The sequence below is a fragment of the Nelusetta ayraudi genome, unplaced genomic scaffold, assembly GCF_046127955.1.
Source record: "Nelusetta ayraudi isolate G7.1 ecotype Tasmania unplaced genomic scaffold, CSIRO-AGI_Nayr_v1 ptg000068l, whole genome shotgun sequence".
In the NCBI taxonomy this organism is placed as follows: Eukaryota; Metazoa; Chordata; class Actinopteri; order Tetraodontiformes; family Monacanthidae; genus Nelusetta; species Nelusetta ayraudi.
Window position 1 is genome coordinate 540,945 of NW_027466118.1, and position 18,900 is coordinate 559,844.

Consider the following 18,900-nt stretch of genomic DNA (forward strand, 5'->3'; position numbering starts at 1 on the left):
TCCATGGAAACCATAGGGGACGGTTCTAACACAAGTTGCTCCGGAGTGGGGTGAGGGTTGAGGGATGGGGGTGAGGGGGAGGGATTGTTTGTCTACACGTTGTACGCTAACCATCTACACTTCCCATAATTCCTCCTTTAGGCTATCATGGCCCAGTTGCCTCAGGAGCAGAAGGCAAAGATTGCAGAACAGGTGGCTAGCTTCCAGGAAGAGAAGAGCAAGCTGGATGCCGAAGTCTCCAAATGGGACGACAGCGGCAATGACATCATTGTGTTGGCGAAGCAGATGTGCATGATCATGATGGAGATGACAGATTTCACCAGGTGAGTTTGGACAAGCAGCAGAGCCACATGGCTGATTTTCTTCTTTCATTTCTTCTTCCATTCTTTAAAAATACTCGGCCGTGCCTGAAACGTGTGCACATTTGCATGCCCTCAAACCAAATAACATAAAGAAATACCTCCACAGATGGATTCTACTGTGTTTGTACACTTTAATTTGCATTTGTCTCTGTGGTAATTTCGTTGTTTTTTTTTTATTATTGGACTGATCTGCATATATTTTCTTGGTGCCCTAAAACATTATATTCCAACCGTTGGCAAAATTGCCTTCAAGACAAAATGCATGTTTTCAGTTAAGCCAAACGCAATGGCCCAATAAGCCTTCATTTGTTTCCCAACGCTTTCCCATATCTACGCAGAGCGCTGCTGCATCCAGTTTCACACTGCTGTTCACGCTTGAACGCTCTTCATTTTCGTTGAGCTGCTCTGTAGGTAGCACTTTTTTTCTTCTTCTTTAGATCATTATTTTTTTCTCCATCCTTTCCCACTCTTAATATTCACATCCACAAGTAGTGGGGGCAATTCTCGAGAACACAGCTTGATGTGTCCTGTCAGTCTCAAACGGAATCGTCTCATCCAACCGAACTGTTAAAAAAGAGCAGTGTGGGAGAAAAGGAGATTTATTGACTCCCCGCCCTAATTCCTTTAATTTAGTTTTCTCATAAAGCGCTTAAAATTTATCAAAACTAATGTGGTCCTCTACGTGATCATTTTCACTAATAGTGAATATTTGTATATCGAAAGGCACCAGAGTGCATAATTCAAATAAATCTGAATTTCAATGCATCTGATTAATAAACTGTATAGTACTTTACAGCAATGTGTTGCAAGATTATTACAAGAAGGTAACCACCCTGTTTTTATTTTGCAGACTTTGCAAGAAGTCACGCTTCTATTTGTCCACCAGAAAGTCATTAGTCTTTCCTCTGGCAGCCTTCTCTAAGCAATATAGCATTAATAAATGTGACTGTAAAGGAAATCTATTCTTTAACATTGCACCAATGGCTACTGCACCTGGTACATAATTTAAATGTGACAGACTCTGCTGTTGCATTATTGGCAGACCTGAATATTATTGCCATATTTTTGCATGTGACGGTTTTTGCGTGCACGCATGCCGTGTGCATGTCACACTGTAATTTTCCACTACATGCGATAATATTGACACCTAATTATTGGTGTCGGACAGTAGTTGTACCTCTGCATGATAGTGCACCTCACGTTGCCTTCATGCCGTTGGGAGGGTGGAGGACCAGAGCCGGCATTTGAGGTGGCCGAGTCTATTTGTGCCTTACTATGTTTGTGTGACTCTGCCTTTTTACATTTTCAAGTAAATTGGACATTTTGTGCCTAACTGAGTCATATCGCTAATGACTATGAAATACTGCTGCCCCTGCATGCTTTCAGTAGGCCAAAGACCAATCCTCCGCGTCCCCAGAAGAGTTATAATGGAAAAATAAACTCACAGTTCAATACTAAAATAGCCACTGTTCGGACCAGGCTTATATAAAACAATTGCTCTTTTTTTTTCCAGTTGTGAGTGTGAGTGTGTGTGTGCGGACACAAATAGAAGAGGAATGCAAGAGATGCTGTTATTGTCTCCAACTGTTCCCATCCACTTTTTTTCTAGAATAAACGCCCATATCGGCCCTGATATTATATGGCGTCGAAATGGTCCCATCCCTACTGCTATTTTCTCACTTGTTGTCATTTCTTGTTTTCCTTCAATCCTCAGCTTGCGTTAAGTACATTGACTGATCTCTGAAGCGTTTGTTCAAGGTGATCGCTTCTACGATTCTGTTGGATCTACTGTGGAACAAACAGTAGTTTTCCCGTTGGTGTTCAGCGAAGCCTTTTGGTCTTTGCTGTAGCCGGTGACGAAAGAAGAGACCAGAATATTCTTTTTACAATGCGTCAGGCCACGCCGGCCCGTCTTGACCTTCAGTGATGTATGTACATCACAAACGGTCCAACTTAACACTGCACTAAGGACATGCTTCCTGTTAAGCAGCGGCCGCAGCCATCAAGTGAGCATCCAGCCAGGAAGTTTGATACGCCACCTGAGTCATCGGCTCCGTGGCTTCTGTTTGACCTCTGCCTTCGAGGCTTTGTCCAGTCTCTTCCCTTACGTGTTCAGAGTCTGGCACAGTAGATAATGATTTCCTTAGCAGCAAGAAAAGCCATTTATTTATCACGGAACTCCATTAATCACAGAGAGTTCAGACAGAGCAGCCTAAGGACATCATAAAAAGAAAATATTTTTCCTTAAAATATGACCCAGATTCAGCCGAGTCAGTGAGTAATGGTGCACAGCAAACAGAGATTTGTCTCTCACCCACATTCTGTTCAGTCTGTTTGAATACTGGCTAGCTTTATTGATAGTTTTGTGCAATTCCAAATTAGTTGTGTTATCATTACTGGTCACTAATGTTTAACCTTGATTCCAAAAAATTACGATCAAATACTGAGATTAAATGTATCACTCATAAATATTTAAATTGTTTTTATTATACAGTCAAATTTGACAGTATAACCTTATATGCGTTGTCCACTTGAAAATACAATGCTGATGAGAACCTGCAAGTCTTCTCCCTCAGTGTTGTTCAAATGATCAGCTGCTGTCTGAGAGTCGATTAATTAAGGCGCCGAGGCTCTTGCCGAGCACGGTGACTTATCTGCCCTCTTCTCTGGGCAGAGCGTTCTCTGCATGCCGATGATGGTGCATTGCCTGCCCCTACATAGATATTTGTCATCTTGAATGTATGGTATATCTTCACGCAACGCCTTGAATCTTGCAGCAGTAGCGTGCAGAAGGTCAGCGGCTCGCTACTTTAGCCTGCGCCAAAATTATTGCCCCCTCAACCTTGAGCTGGCACGACGCCCTGCCAAGGTTAATGCTGTCTGAGGTAATTGTTGTGGAGCCCTATCCCGACAAAAACTGCAGCGACTGAGCGAGATTCTTGTTGACGCCCACATCGCTTATGGCTGTGTGGCAGCTCTCATGAATAAAGCATGTGCGGCTTGGAAACATGCAACATATTTTGGAGCCTCCTATCTTGGAGCATTCTGTGCTCCGGAGTGCTCGGCCCGATGTGGCTTACACCCATCTGGAGGGCTCCAGCTGTCAGCGGACCTGATGTCCTGATCCCCACTCCACATATAAATCCATTATGGAAATCTTCCATTGGTGTCCTCTTGTCAGCAACTTTGTTTGTATTTGATTCTGCTGCTTTTCCTTATTGATCACCGGGCATAACGAGAGGAAGTTTAGCAGCAACTGGCCTTTCGTGGGCTAAATCAAAATTCATCTTTCAGGGGGTAAAAAATAATCAAAAAAATCTCTCAGCAAGCCTCCAGAGATCACTTTTTTCCCCCAGAGGGCTGCTAGCCTGCACTGTGGCGCATGCCCTCTTCCTGCAGGACCCCGACTTGCTTTACAGCAGAGCAGCAGAGGGAGGCAAAAAGAGGAAAGGGGTCGGACACGGGGAGCAGAGTGGAGAGGAAGCTAAAGAACAGAACAAAAAATTCCATCTGTTCTGGGTTGGATGGCTCATTTTGTAGCCTGGAGAGTTCAGCTTTGAATCCAATTTGTGCCTCTTGCCAACTGTGCCCAGTGTCCCTTGTGGGGACAGGGAAAAAAAAAAAAAACTGCAAATGGCTGACAAGCGTAGAGTGCGCGAGGTCAGGACATGGCTAACCCTTGTTGGGGTGGCCCCATTTTTTTCATGATGCCAAACCCAATTTAGGCCTTTGGTAATGTAAGTTTAATCAGGATCTAACTCCAATAGTTTTTTGTTTGTTTGTTTGTTTTTTTCAAATGAAAGACTAATTGTGTGAAACTTGCATTTGCTGGTAGGAAGGCACGTTGAGATAATGGCAGTCCGCTCCATAAACAAACATCCGCTGAGTGCTTGTGCGTTCGAAACGGCTGTGCTGTGTTTGCACTCGATATGCTGCAGTTCGTCAACACTCACAGGTGACATTTGGCGGGCAACATGGTGTTGGACTGCCAGAATGATGAGACCAATGATGTCCCTTAGCAGTTGCAGAATTCACACAGGATTGTGCGATTTAAGACAGCAAAGTTAAAATAAACTAAACCAAAATACTAAAGTGAGGTAATAGAATGTGTCTTTTCTTTTTTTTTTTCTTTTTTTTTTCTTAACTCTGTAATCTATTTTGAAAGAGCTATTCAGTAAACTCGACTATTACTGTTCTCGACGTGACAGGGTAGAAATTCAGTAACGGTAAAATTGGCCGCTCTTCTTGTCTCATGCAGTCTATTTTGCACAGAATTGCTCAGGCCTTTACAAAATTCTATGTATTTTGTGGATCAGAAATAACCGATTTTCGTTCACCGCTGTCTCTGCAGGGGGAAAGGGCCACTGAAGAACACATCTGACGTCATCAGCGCTGCCAAGAAGATTGCAGAGGCCGGATCAAGAATGGACAAGCTGGGTCGCACCATCGCTGACAATGTAAGTCAAGTAGCTGATGGAGGTTTTTGCAGGCGAAGTGCAACTTTAACGCGTGTTTTGCCTGGTGTGATCCACCTACTTTTAAGAAACGGCAACATCTTAGCATCATACTTCAGTTTGTCGCTTCGAAATATGCAGTTAAACTGTGGATTCTTCGGATTTTTGCTCTTTTTCTGTCGTTTGAAGATCCTATGTGTGTGAATCTGTTGTGTTGTTCGTCCCATCAAAAGTCACTTGTACATCTGTGCGCGTCATATCAGCATTGCAGCAGTCAGTCCATTGTCCTGCGATGCTGCGGAAGACGCACTTCTTTGTTGTCCTCACAATGAGGTTGAAAAAGTAAAACTTCGTTATTCCACCTTGACACCCATCCATTTTCTTTCTGAAAACACTCTGCATGGAAAGCACACACAACGGCTTTGTCTTCTCTTGGGATAGTCTGCGCTCTCTCTGTTCTCTCTTTCGAGTTCAGTCTGTTTTTCTTAGAATCGTTTTTTTTTTTTACCCCAGTAATGTTTTTTTATGCCTCCCGATGAGTCGTCATGTTTTCAGAGTTGTCCATCCGTGTTTCCATCTGTCTGTCCTTCTGTCCTATTCTTGTAAACACTGTATCTCAGAGAAGCCTCGGGGGTGAATTGTTTCAAATTTGGACTCGGTCAAGAACTTATGATGATGCATTTGCTCACATGTGGCTATTAGGATGAAGTGTTCTGTTTTTATATATACATATACACACACACACACGCACATATTTTGGATAGAATCTAGGACAAAAGGTTGTGATGTACGGATCTTTTCTGCTGCTGATGGTCCAAAACCTCATTGTCATAGAATGTGAAGTTACTTTGCAACACAGTATTTTGTATTTGGCTGTAATTAAGCTTCCCAAAAACTCTTTGCATCTCTTGTTTTGTTCAATGTGGCTGTTTGTTGTTGTGCCATAGGGCAGCACCCTTTATTAACCGCTAATGATGTTTTGCATGTCTGGGGCAACTTGAATTCAAACTGCAGTCCAAATGCAGAATACGTCTTCCTAATTTTAAACATGCGTTTCACCTTCTCCCAGCGGTGAATCCTGCTGTGATTTATGTCTTTCAGCCGTTACTCAGCCGTTACTCATCCGTTGCACTTCTTTCCTATCCACCATCTTCCACTTCCTCCAAGTTGAGCTGTCCACATCTGTCCCTCACCGAAGAGCCCCATAGGCCCATAACAGCAAACACTCAATTATCCATGGCCTCGTATTTCACTTTAAATACTCACACTGTCCCACACCTCAGGAGACACTGTACACGATTCGCCACACAACTTATTCATAGGCCGTCTCTTCATCCCGGACTTATTGGCTCCGACTGCGGGGTTTATACATTTTGTCGTTAAATGATGAAACACTTCAAACTGTGATGTGCTGCGACCAGACGTGTGCTACAGATTGAGGCCTGTTCCTTTTTCCAAGACGCCGCTTGATTCGTTTTGTTGGGATTGCGACGGCTGCGGGTTTCTCCCGCTTCCAAGAACACGCGCTGTGGCGGCTTACGGTGCTTGTTTTGAGATTCGGTGGTCTCTCGCCACAGGTTTGCAAATACCTGCACCGGTATATGCTCGCAAAATGCTGGAACGGCACAAAAGCCACTTCAAAGCGCGATTGAGAAAAAGGGAGTCTTGGGGTTGCCTCTGTTGCACCACAATTCAGCATGCTTCACTTGCGTGTGAGTCGTTCCGTCATCAATCTTTTTGACTCTGTTCTGCAGCATTTATGAATGTTTGTCTCCGCAAACCTCGTCGTAGGCCCACAACTCTGCGGTTAATAATTGATGTCGGGACTACCCAGGTTCCCGACATGCGCTGCTTCCTGGTGTGATGCGGAGAGGTGTTAACGGGAGTACTGTAGAGAAAACTTCTTTGTGCATTTAAAGAGGTTGCTGGAATGTACAACGCATCAAGCATCCCTTATTCCAATGGACACGCAAGGATACGTTTTTTCCCGTCCAGGACTTTTTGTTTTTAGCAGAGATCATCACGCCTGCACACTCCGATATAATGAGCTGCTGGCCTCACGTCGAAATTTTGCATTTGATATTTTATTTAGTGTGCCGCCATATCACTAATATAATAACACTTCTGTCTCCCACAAAGTAAAAGTGTGATCCGCTCTGACCTAATTGCATTCAAATCGTCTGAATAGGGAATAAAGTGTTCTGGAAAGTGGCTTTTTTATGCCTCACTGCTGCGTTTGAGGATGCCTAGTCCCTTTAATGAAAGCAGCGTTATCCCCAAAGAAAACAGATGGGCATCTGTGCAGGTGTGTGTGTGTGTGTGTGTGTGTGTGTGTGTGTGTGTGTGTGTGTGTGTGTGTGTGTGTGTGTGTGTGTGTGTGTGTGTGTGTGTGTGTGCTGTATGTGTGTGTGTGTGTGTGTGTGTGTGTGTGTGTGTGCTGTATGTGTGCTTGCATATACCTATACACATCTGTTGACTGCTTTGCTACTGCGAGCGTGTGTGGGTGCATTAGGTTTGGGTGACTAATTTTACTTTGCCATTCTCAACTATTTGCAAGTGCTCATTTCTTTATCTGCTTTTGTGCACGTACGTACGTGTGTGTTTGTGTGCGTTGTGAGGTTTGTGTCTATGCGTGTGTGTACTATTCGGGGATTTGGAGGTTTGAAGCACTCAAAATATGAATAAATGAAAAGCTCTGGCTGCTGGAACACAAGTGTTTGCCAGGAGTGAGGACCCCTCCAGCCACCGAACCCATCCAGCTGTCCCTCTTAGCCTCCCACTCCGAGGAGACCAAAACACTAGCAAACCCGGCAACACTCGGCCACAGCACATCAGCCAAGGACTCCAAGGGATGGACACGCATAGCAGGGTGGAGGAGGGAGCGAGGGAAGGAGGGAGCGATGGAGGGAAGGAGGGAGCGATGGAGGGAGGGAGGGAGGGAGGGAGGGATGGATGGATGGATGGGCGGGCGGGCACAGTGGTGAGGAGAAGGGGACATCCCTCCTGAGAGACGAATCCATTAAAAGCCCTTTACCTTTTTAATTAGTAGGACAATTGCCAGGCGGTTAATTTTTAAATTTATTTATTTATTGATTTATTTTTCGTCTTCGTCATGCCGGCAGTTCATATTCAGTTGCGTATTTAACCGAGCAGGACACGCCAAAGGGCCACTCCAAGACGAAAACGCATTGCGTGCCGAGATGGCGCGCAAAGTGAATCGTCGCCGCCACGGCGCACAAACACGCTGCGAGTGTGAGGAGGAGCGAAGGCAGCGCTCATTAACCTAGGCATATTAATCACTTGTGTTCTGTGTTCTGTGCCTGTGGCCTGGAGGGCCTGCGAGGGTTTACTTCTCACATAAAGCACATTGGCAGATGGTCCCATACTGCGATAGCACAGCATCTGACGCTACATTTTCCTCTCGCCCTCTCTCCTGCGCCGCGGCGTGTTTTCGCTACGTGCATATTGTGTTTTAACCAACAAAAAAAAAAAAAGGCGGGCTGGAACCAGGTGGACGCAGCTTAGGTTGAGGGTTTTTTTTCTTCTTCCCGAAAAGCGTTAAATGTCTGTAATAGAACCTTATTAAAGTTTAAAAACACGAGTGTAGTGCAGAGATGAGCTCGGAGGATTTAGGTCAGTGCTGTACAAAGGTCTGCACTGCAGTTTATTAAGAATTTATGACCCCTCTCTGCAGGGCAACTTATATGAGATTTCCATCTGCTCAGGCTGGTAAACAAATAATGCTGTGTAATTGAGATTTATAATGCAAATGCGCTCGCCACGGCGCACCTCGTAAATTTGTGCTGCCTGTCCGCTTACCATGCGAACACTTAGACGTACACATGCAAGCACGTCACATGAAAATAAGGCTTACATATTTAAACAAAAAAGAAACAACAACAAACAAACACACAAAACACGTGCGTGTGTGTGTGTGTGCGGTAGGCTTTCTTCTCATGATGTATACTGACATCCGAGGTGTACTTTTCCAATTTGCATTCAATCAGCGGAGATATATGGTGATCCATGAGCTCTGCTGTTGGTCACCGTCTAATCCTGGCTCCGGCCTGAGACGTTTTATAGCAGACAGGGTTGTAAATTACCCGCTGCTGCGGCGGAGATTCAGAATCACCCAGAGAACCCACAAATTCTCTGCTCAGCATTTGGGAGTCAGCCCTGAGCTAACTATAGTTAAGCCTGACGGAGTGAGGGCCACCTTTCTGCCGTCTAAGGCGATGGCATTCATTAAGGGGTGATTGTTTCCCCAAAAAAAGGGGGTGGGGGGGCTTGCTCTCGTGGGATTCCTGGAAGGGGGCTCTCTAAAATAGCTGGCCACAGTTTTTAATCAATGGAACGATGACTCCAAGGAACCAGGTATTTGCCTCTTTACACTGGACAAACGCTTCATACGTGATTAAAGATGGTTGAGCTTCGGCTGCCTAATAGAGAAGAGGGGAAAAATGGGATTCCATTTTTCAGGCCCTTGTGTAGTTTTGTGTTAAAAGCTTAAGCTATAGATCTCAGAGCAGGAGAGTGAGCCACAGAGTGCTCTCTCTCATTCTCTCTGTCTCTCTCTGTCTCTCTCTCAAGAAAGCCCTAAATGTCAGAAAGTTGAAAGTATCCATGATTTAACATGCTTGTTTTCACTCAGAAATTCTGTCGCAGCCGTGTTATCAGTTTTGCTGGCAAGTGCGTAGATGGAATGGGCTGACTGACAGGTGCAGCCTGCAACATTAAAATTTGATGAGGGCCATTTAATTGGTCCCTGTGGTTTTCGTCTGAAGTCCGTCTTTTTGGCTCGCCCCCAGTTTCATTTTCTCCTGTCTGCCCCCCCACGTCTCCCTCGATGTCACATTAGCATTCCCAAGTGCCAGGGTGATTGGATTGGCCTTACTTAATATGGACCATCTTTTTTAGCAGTTTTAGCGAGGAAGCAGGGGAAGATCTCGCCATTTATTCATAGTTATAGATCCTGATTGCTTGATGGTACGTGCCATTAAATGGCTAAAACTTTATTTTCCATTTAAAAGTACATAAACGCAAGCATTTCTATGCAGAGAAGATGTTTATGTTTTTAAGTTTATCAGAGAAGCGTAAATGAGCGCTTTAAGTTTTCCCAGCGGCCTGCAGCTCTCTAAAAATATGATTTTGTTCTGTAGTAAAACACTGCTGAAACCACTGCTGCATCTTGGCTTTAAAGGTCTGTTGCATAGACATTTTTTTCCCGTTCGCATAAACAAAAAAAAGAAAAAACCCTCCTCAGACAAACTCACTCACTTGCTCACCCTGCGAAACTCAACCTCCTCTATCAATGTCTGCTGCAAAGCAACAGAATGCTCTATCCAGTGCTTTGTTTCGTTCATCTCTCCAAACCACTCCATGGATCTCAGTCACACTGTTTTTCCCAGTGGCAGTCAACACATACATCTCACTCTTTCCTCGGGCACTTGAAAGGATTAGGTCCTGTCCACACGGGAACGTTTTGTGGTGGAAACGGTTTAAGTATTTAACCGTTACGGCGTTTCTCCATATGGCAATGGCGTTTTGGGTCCCCCGAAACGGTATTTTTTGAAAACGGGTCCCAGAGTGGGAAAATCTGACAACAACGTTTTGTCGTTGTCACATCGTTGCCGTCTGGACAGTGAAAACGGCTTTTCCTTGTAAAACAATGACGTCATCGCACCGTCACTTGTCATGTGACCGGAAAAAACAACAACAACGGCGGTGAGCGGAGTTGTCTTTGTATCGCAGGCGCTTCAAGATTTGTTGGCAATATTACTACAAAACTTCACAGAACCTCAGACTCACTTTTCCCCCGCTACTCGCCATTTTTGTTTTCTGTGTGTTTAGTGTGTCGCGGAAATGCCCTCTTTCTAAATCGTGGGTCCGGTGGCTGTGTCAGAGTCTGTTAACAGCGCCACGTTTCGGTGTGGCACACGCATCACATCGTTTTCACCCACCGTTCCGTTTTCATCTGCCAGCGCGTGGACGCGACTTTTTTCGACCCCGGGGAAAAAAAAACAAAAAACGGTAACATTCCCGTGTGGACAGGCTTTCTTGCGGGTTTTGGTCCTTAAGGTCCTTTCTTAGAGTGGGAGCTGTTAATTATCCATGGTTTTTTCCACCCCGCCACACAAACCTGAACTTTTCGGTCGATTGACACCACACTCATTGTGGTCTGCGGTACATACAGCTCACCTTAATCGAGATATCGGTGTTACTCTCTTAAGCGCAATGGTGAGAAAGTTGGGCTTTCAGTTGGCTCTCATAAACTCAAAGTTTTTATTTATCAATATACTTTGATTAAACAAAGAAAGAATCGAAAGTGGCAAAGCGACTCTGGCGTCTGAGCACAACCCAAGTATCAACACATCACAAACAGCCCACGCTCGCCTCCCTTTGGCAATCCCCAAAAGTTTGCCCGCTTGCCTCGCATTAGAATGCTGCCGTGTCAGTGAATATTGGAAATTGGCTTTTCCTCTGGGTAATGCATCCTGAAAGGTCAGTGCCGGTCTGCAGCGAGTAGCACGGTGGCTCGTATCTGCTCTGTATAATAGAATTCTGTTTAACTGCGTGGCATTTTAAATTACGGGATCTGACCTTCCTGATCACCATTTGTATCGCGGGCCGGAGCTCGACACAGAGCTACGTGAAGTCCCTTTGTGCAACACCCTGCTCCGTCAGTCTCATCAGCAAGTCAGCTGTCAACTATAAACAGTCAACACTATTTTTAGCCTCTGTAGAAACCTAAATGAGGGCCTTTTGTGAAACAAAGCAAGAGCCTTGTACATAATTACACAACTAAACAAGCACAGTGTGCGGAAAGTGTCACTTAGAAAGTGATTTCAAGCAACCTTTTACATTTTTGAGAAGCACTGACGAGAGCGGTGACATTTGAGTCGATCTTGAATTGAGGAACTAAGCTCAGTGTGCGTCAGCGAAGAGGTCACCTGGGGTCTGGAGAAGCAGTGTGAGTTCTGATGCAGTGAGCCAAGCTATTGTACCGCTATGGTTTGTCACAACAGGCAAACCTGACAACCTGGTAACCACTTAAACATTGCCAAAAGAAAAAGGTGTTTCTAGGACAACTTGGAGGACCATTTGATCTGCATATGAGGCGTTTATGGGCTGCAGAGAGAGAAAATAAATAAATAAGACTTGCTCCCAATTGAACCATTCCGTTTGTTTCTGTCGTTCAATGGTTTGGATTCAACCATAACATTGACTTTAGTAAACATAAAAATCCAATGTTCTAAACTAAATATTTCTATTTCTGGTAACCTTTTCTTATTGTAACTTGTTCTCACTTAGTTTTTAGATAGATTTAATGACTACGCAGTCACACTGTTAAATCCTACCAGTTTTTGGGAGCCTTGCTGCCCGCTGACCAACACACCGACTGGACTGACTTGGAGTACCAAAATTGAGTAGTCCCTCAAAAGCCAGTTAAGAGGCCAGAACAACTTGACATGAACCATTGACATTCCTGCGCTGATCCCCTCGTGATGGCAGGTGATTTTATTATTCTCTCTTCAAACCGTATCAAGTGCCGTGCAGAGGAGACCCCCGTGGCCTTTATCCTACTTTGGCATTTCTCAGCAGTCGTTGGCGAGCAAAAATGAACCTTTTATAGCCGCTCTCACCACCAAATGAACGTCAGAAAGAAAAGTAATGAAAATTATTGGCTGTAATGTCAGACTCCGCAATTCAGGTGATTGTCGTTCCCTTTTTTCCTCACACACACACACACACACACACACACACACACACACACACACACACACACACACAAGTAAAATTAGTTTTTTTGATATTTTTGACAGAAACGGGTGAGTGTAGAATTCACTCTCCACGTGACTGCGGCTTTGTGGTGTTTGCATGACCTGCAGAAACTCCAACTAGAAGTTGAACAGATATACCTGCACCGTTTCAATTATTCATGGCGCTGCTCAGAAGCGGAGACCTCGGCTGCCTGGAAACATTCGTGGTACGACACAAAGGCAGTTACACGGCCGCTTCGGCTGGCGAGCAATTTACCGCCGCCGTCCAAGTCGATCCCAAGCCAGGCACCCCTTTGCTAATGCCAAACTTCCCCCCCCCCCCAAAAAAAAAAACAAAACATAAGCATCATCCAGCGCTCGTGCCTCTCCTCGCACGCGACTTATGCATTCACGTGTGACGGTCGGAGGAGCCGCCGAGTTTCCTGAAGCGCCGAGCGAAGGCGACAGCTGAGCTGAGCTGAGCACAAGCGATGCTTTCACGGCGCCCGGCGCCCGTCTGAGCGCTTCCCCCGCACCTCATTAGCATGGCGGCGGCGTCCGGCCCTGCCCCGGCCTGCCCAGGCTCTCTTTGCTTTAGCATGTGTGCGTTTGTAGACGCGCACGCTGCCCCCTCTGGCCGGCCGAATCCCTCGCTCAGTCGCTCCCAGCTACAGTTGATTCCCTCCGTCTCTGTCCCGCTTCCCCCACTTGGATTCCACCCCCCCTCCCCCCACTGGGATTCCCCCCCCCCCCCCCCCTCCCACAACCACCACCTCCTTCCTCCCTCCCTCCCTCCGGCTCTTCTTTCAGCCTCGTCTTTTTCTTCTACTACTCATTTCTGCCAGTCCCCCCATTTTTCTTTCTATCTCCCTTTTTCCCCCCTCCAGCCTCTGAGACATATATAAACTCCTCCTGTAAGATGATCACCTCTCGCGGCGCGCTCCTCCTCATCTCCTCTCCCGTACTTTTCATTAATTGAATGTCAACTCTGGCACACACACACACACACACACACACACCCACGTCTGGATCTCAGCGATGTAGAATGCTTAATGTCATCGAATAGGCAACATAGAAATGAGAGCTCAGGTGTGTTAATTTGGGCTTGCCGTGGCGGGAGGTTCCTTTTTCTCGTTGTCTTTGGCTTCCCACCTCACAATCTCAACTGAGCGTTCTGCAGCAGCAGGAAAGCTGCAGGGAAAGTGGGAAAATGTGATGCGCCAAGCGTGCATTCTTTTATTTTTATCTAATAAAAATGTGATTGTCTTTTTTTCCCCCCAACAGTTACGATGTCAGTTGTCCAGGGACTTTGCTTTACCTGAATATTTAGTCCAGCATTTCTCAACTGACGGGTCACGACCCACTTTTGGGTCTGGGAGCTGTTTTGATTGGCTCACGGCTTCATGGCCCTTATTTTGAAGAAAGTTTTTTTTTTTTCTTTTTTAAATATCTATATTTATAGATAAAGTGTTGGACATTTTATTTTGCAGGCTGTACAGTTCAATTCATTTTATATGATGATGTTGACTGGCTGAAGGCATCCCGTCTTGTTGCACTATTTTTCTATTTTTGTGGAGTAGATTTGAGCGCTCTGGAATAAATTTGGGTCGCGACTCGAGGAAAAAAAAAAACTAAAAAAAAAAAAGACTCCACCAGTGGAGAATCACCGACTGCAGTGGGAACGCTGTTGCGTGCCTGAACGGCAACAGTTCAACTGCCGGCCTGACCTGCCGAGAAACCCGTCAATTAAAATATTGGCCGCCGTTGCCTCCCGCTCGCCCTCCTGCTGCTTCTGACTCGGAGCACCCAGGCACGGCCAGCCACTGCTCCTCCCCTCCACCCCGCCTCAGTCGTTCACCCACTCACCTCAGCACTTCCACCCAACCCCCGTTAGATGTAGTTTCCTAGGTGACGCTAAACAGCGGCCGTCTTTGAGCGTTGGTGACACGCCGCCTCCGCCGCCGCCCGGAGTGTTTTTTCCGCTGAGGTCGGCAGTCTGCGCGGGGTCGTCACGCGTTTCCCCTTTAGCGAGCAGCCACGTTAAGCGGGGAGCGCTGGCTCCACTTGCCGCGCTGGCGGGGGGGTGGGGCTCGTTTAGCAATCAAGGCGAATGATTGAAGACGGCGTTGGGAAAGAGTCGCTCTGCCAAACAAGACGTGTGTGTAATGTGACAGTGTGTTGACCCCACCCACCACCACCACCACCACCCCCATCATTTCATAGTCACAGTTTGTTATATGTTATTCTAGTGTCTCTCTCGAGTAGCTAAAGGTCCAGTGTGAACAGTTTTTAAGGTAGCCAGCCTGACAGCGTGTTTTTAATTATGTCACTGTCAGATTTAAGCGCCAGGCTTCTTAAAAAAATAGCGGCGCAAGATGGCAGCTAACTAGGAGCAAGACCCTCATTGCTCTCTGTATATGCTTATATACATGAGAATCGTTCTGAGGGTAGGAAAACCAAATTACTTTCATTGTACTGCGAGTACATACATTTCTTAATGTATTTCGGGGCAGTATGTTACGCCTTTACCAATGTAAAAATCCTAAATCATGCCAAATTTTACACACTGGACCTTTAAGTCACACAGCAACTCATATTTATCTCTCAAACTGAAAAAACTAGGGGAAAAAAACTCAAGCAAGATCTTTTTTTTTTTCTCTGCTGGGTTTTTGGCCAACAAGCTGTCGTTGCTGGTGAGATTGTAACAGGAAACCCAAAGCGAGCGATTGACACGTCCTTGTTTGCCCTAAACTCAGTCCTTCTTTGACCTTGCGAAGATGAGCAATCGGTCCACCAGGACGCCGTGGGTTGCGCGTCTGTCACGTTGACTCTCGCGGAGTCCCGCGTGGGCGTCTCCCTCGCCCGTCACGCCGCCACTAACTCATCCGGCCCCTCCGTGAGATCATCGCGTCTCTCCTGGAATCGCATAAATATTCAGATTACGCGTCGGCAAACTGACGAAGGAGAGGAGGGGGAAAAGATTTATTGTCTTACCCGCAAGTGGTTCGTGTTCAAAACAGACGCGTTTATGTTCATGAAACCAAGCGATGTCCATAATTAATGAGTAACGGCGTCTCTCCGTCTCTCTCTCTCTCTCTCTCTCTCTCTCTCTCTCTCTCCCCGTCGCAGTGCCCCGACTCCTCCTGCAAGACCGACCTGCTGGCCTACCTGCAGCGCATCGCCCTCTACTGCCACCAGCTCAACATCTGCAGCAAAGTCAAGGCTGAGGTTCAGAACCTCGGGGGAGAGCTGGTCGTCTCCGGGGTAAGTTTCAAGAGACAAGAACTTCATTTGTCCCGTGCTCATGCTCGTCCTGCAGCGAAATGACAGACGTGCCGATGCTTACGAGAGTCAGTGCAAACAGCAACAGCGACATTCACACGAAAGAAAGAAAGAAGCAAGTGCAGCAAGAACGTTATGAAAAAAATCACACTATTGTGGAACTTTAACCTGGTATTTGCACTCTTTTTTTGTTCTAAAGTTTCCACCGGCGCCAAATTCATTTTGTGGGTAGGTGGTAACTGATGGAGGAATTAATTTTCCCCCCCAAACTCTTTAGAATTAATCCAGTCTGCTCTGCTATTAAACCGGCTTCCACAATAAAAATCACTGCTGGTTACCAGTTGTACGGCTACTGGTTCCGAGGGGGGAAAGGATAATTAAACCAATAGGCGGCATCTGTTGCTTTGTAATGTTTTTATTATCCGCTGTTGCCCCAAGTAAATTAAAATCATACTGGCGGCGGCGGCTGCTGGTCGCGATTGGTTTCCGATTCGTTTCTGTCGGGTAATTTGCGTCTTACATTTTTCCATCAGATAGAGGCCCGGGCGTAATCGCCTCCTCTGTGCTTGAAAAGACTAATGTCATTCAAATGTGTTCTAATCATTCCTCGACAATAGATAACAGTGCTACGCAAATGTTTACAGAACCGTTCTCAGCTTTCATTAACCACTTGTTTGCCAGTGGAATTCATTCAAACAGCGCCTGTGTGCAGGGAGAAATTAATTTCTCCTTCCCCTCGCGCCGCGAAAAAAAGCCTCCAACGTTCCGCTGCCAAGTGTCATCGGTGGCGGGGAGATTAAATTAGTGCGACCTTTTTCCTCTGCGCCGCAATCTCACACATCTGTTAGAATGCCAGGCAGATTCCACAAGATCATTAATTCTTCCCTAAAATCACTTAAATTTTGGCTCGCCCTCTGAAACGGCCTCGTTGGCCGCGGGAAAGGAAAAAAAAAAAAAACTGAATCTGACCTTCTCGCCCCTCTTCCCTCGCCCATCCCCCCGCGCCACCGTGTAGCTGGACAGCGCCATGTCCCTCATCCAGGCGGCCAAGAACCTGATGAACGCCGTGGTGTCCACGGTGAAGGCCTCGTACGTGGCGTCCACCAGGTACCAGAAGAACAAGGGCATGGAGGCGCTCAACATGCCGGCCATCTCCTGGAAGATGAAGGCGCCCGAGAAGAAGCCGCTGGTGAAGCGCGAGAAGCAGGACGACGGCCAGACCAACCGGGTCAAGAGGTCGTCCCACAAGAAGCACGTCAACCCCGTGCAGGCCCTCAGCGAGTTCAAGGCCATGGATAGCATCTAGAGGGCGCCGCCACCGCCGCCACCCTTCCATTTCATAGAGCATAAAACGTCGACCAATGAGTTAATATATAGGTAGAGCTTGTTATTCTGGGGAGAGGAAAGGTTTTATCATATTTGTTCCAGCTGTTGCATAGACATCTCTTCTGTTAATCAATCATATTCCAACACTTTGGTCTGTATTCCATCAGTTTGTGTTTGTTTTTTTTTTGTTTTTTTGTAGAGTTTAACTGTTAAGTCTGTGGTGAAATAAGTGAAAGGGGGAATCAACTGGACTAAAACTGTTCTTGATTTGTACACTCCCCATCTGATCAGGTGGTTTTCAGTTATTTTACGAGTGTATTCCAGCATCGTTTGTTCTAACGGTTTGACTTTAATACTGTTTGGTCTTTGGCTGTTTCCACTATATTGTGTACTTCTAGTGAAGTTCAAATGTGTATTGCAAGCATCACCTATGCAACCTGCCTGGTAACTTCAGCAATAACTGTAGGTGATTTGGATGCGATGGCAGAACTGGTTTGAACATATTTTTTCCATTTGTGCCTGTATTTCTATATCCTTATACTATACATTTTTTAAATGCCACTATAAGCCAATCAAATGCTTTGAAGTATTAAACATCAATCTCAGTACTGACTTGGTTCCCCGTTTTAAAATTTGGACCAGTGGTGGATCTCTGCCATCCTATTTATGACTCCAATTAGATTTTTCATCATGTCTGTTCCTTCCGTGTTCACTTGATGCAGCAAACCAAAGGTCATCACAACTGACTAATAGCAGTCGGGCTGCTACAAAACATAAAAGTATTGGAAGTATGTTTGATTCTACAACACAGATTGTGTGAATTGGCCTTGGACTGGAGGCTGAACTGGGAGCAGGTCGCCTGACGGTCCTTCATTTACTGTCTCGAGACCAAACGCAACGATTTAAGAATGTTTCCAAACAGAGGGATCAATATGTTTTCTCCTCTTTGCTTCAGACCGTGCAGGGATGGAATTTATATATAAATGTTTGCTCTTTTTTTTTTAATTCTTTCTTTATGTATGTATTCCTTAATCCTAAATTTGAACACTAATCAAGATTTGATGCCAGGCCCTGCTCTGAGGTGCTTGGAGCTTTAAAATTAAACAGGAAGTTGTTGTTTTTTTTATTACTTATTTCATTTTAACTCCAGCCTGGTGGTGCATTGATATACAAGCAGGGCACTGAAACCCTGCTGTTGGACCTGAATCTTTGTCTCGCCTGTCTGTCTTCTAAACTGTACCAGGGTGTCCGTGTACGGTCAGCAGGCAGGTATCGTTTCTTCAATCCCAGGTTTTGTTTGTCTCCTTACAACTTTTGCTGTATTTGAGTTTGGATTTGAATCTTAGCTGAGATCAATCGACTTTGCTGTTTTTCTTTTTTTCTTTTTTTTTCTTTTTTTTCTTTTTTTGAGAGCCGACTTATTAAAAGCACATGTTTCTTGTGATCATGTGCCTGCTTTATATCTTAATAAACAATAAGACTGTAATTGGTGTTGTTTTTTCCCCCCCCTCAGTCGTGCCTTACACTACTTTTGAAGTTGGCGTTCCAAGAAGCCAGAAGGAGTCGTTTTTGATCACAAATGTAAAAGATTCACGCACATTAGCCTGTGTGCATAATTAACTATCATGTATACGTACTGTGTGTATTTTAAGCTTGAGGGTCAATAACAACATTTGTTAATTGGCTGCTCTACATTTTGGTTATTTGCTTTCTAAA

General features: G+C 45.5%; 1 protein-coding gene across 1 annotated transcript in view; it reads left to right on the forward strand.

The window, feature by feature from the left end:
- Positions 1-18,674, forward strand: part of ctnna1 (catenin (cadherin-associated protein), alpha 1) — a 52,141-nt gene extending 33,467 nt beyond the window's left edge. Inside the window, exons 15-18 of the mRNA XM_076041495.1 lie at positions 142-323; positions 4,714-4,819; positions 15,706-15,840; positions 16,874-18,674. Coding sequence (XP_075897610.1) covers positions 142-323; positions 4,714-4,819; positions 15,706-15,840; positions 16,874-17,164 — 714 coding nt within the window. The 3' untranslated portion in view covers positions 17,165-18,674. The remainder of the gene's footprint in view (positions 1-141; positions 324-4,713; positions 4,820-15,705; positions 15,841-16,873) is intronic.
- The last annotated feature ends 226 nt before the right edge of the window (positions 18,675-18,900 follow it).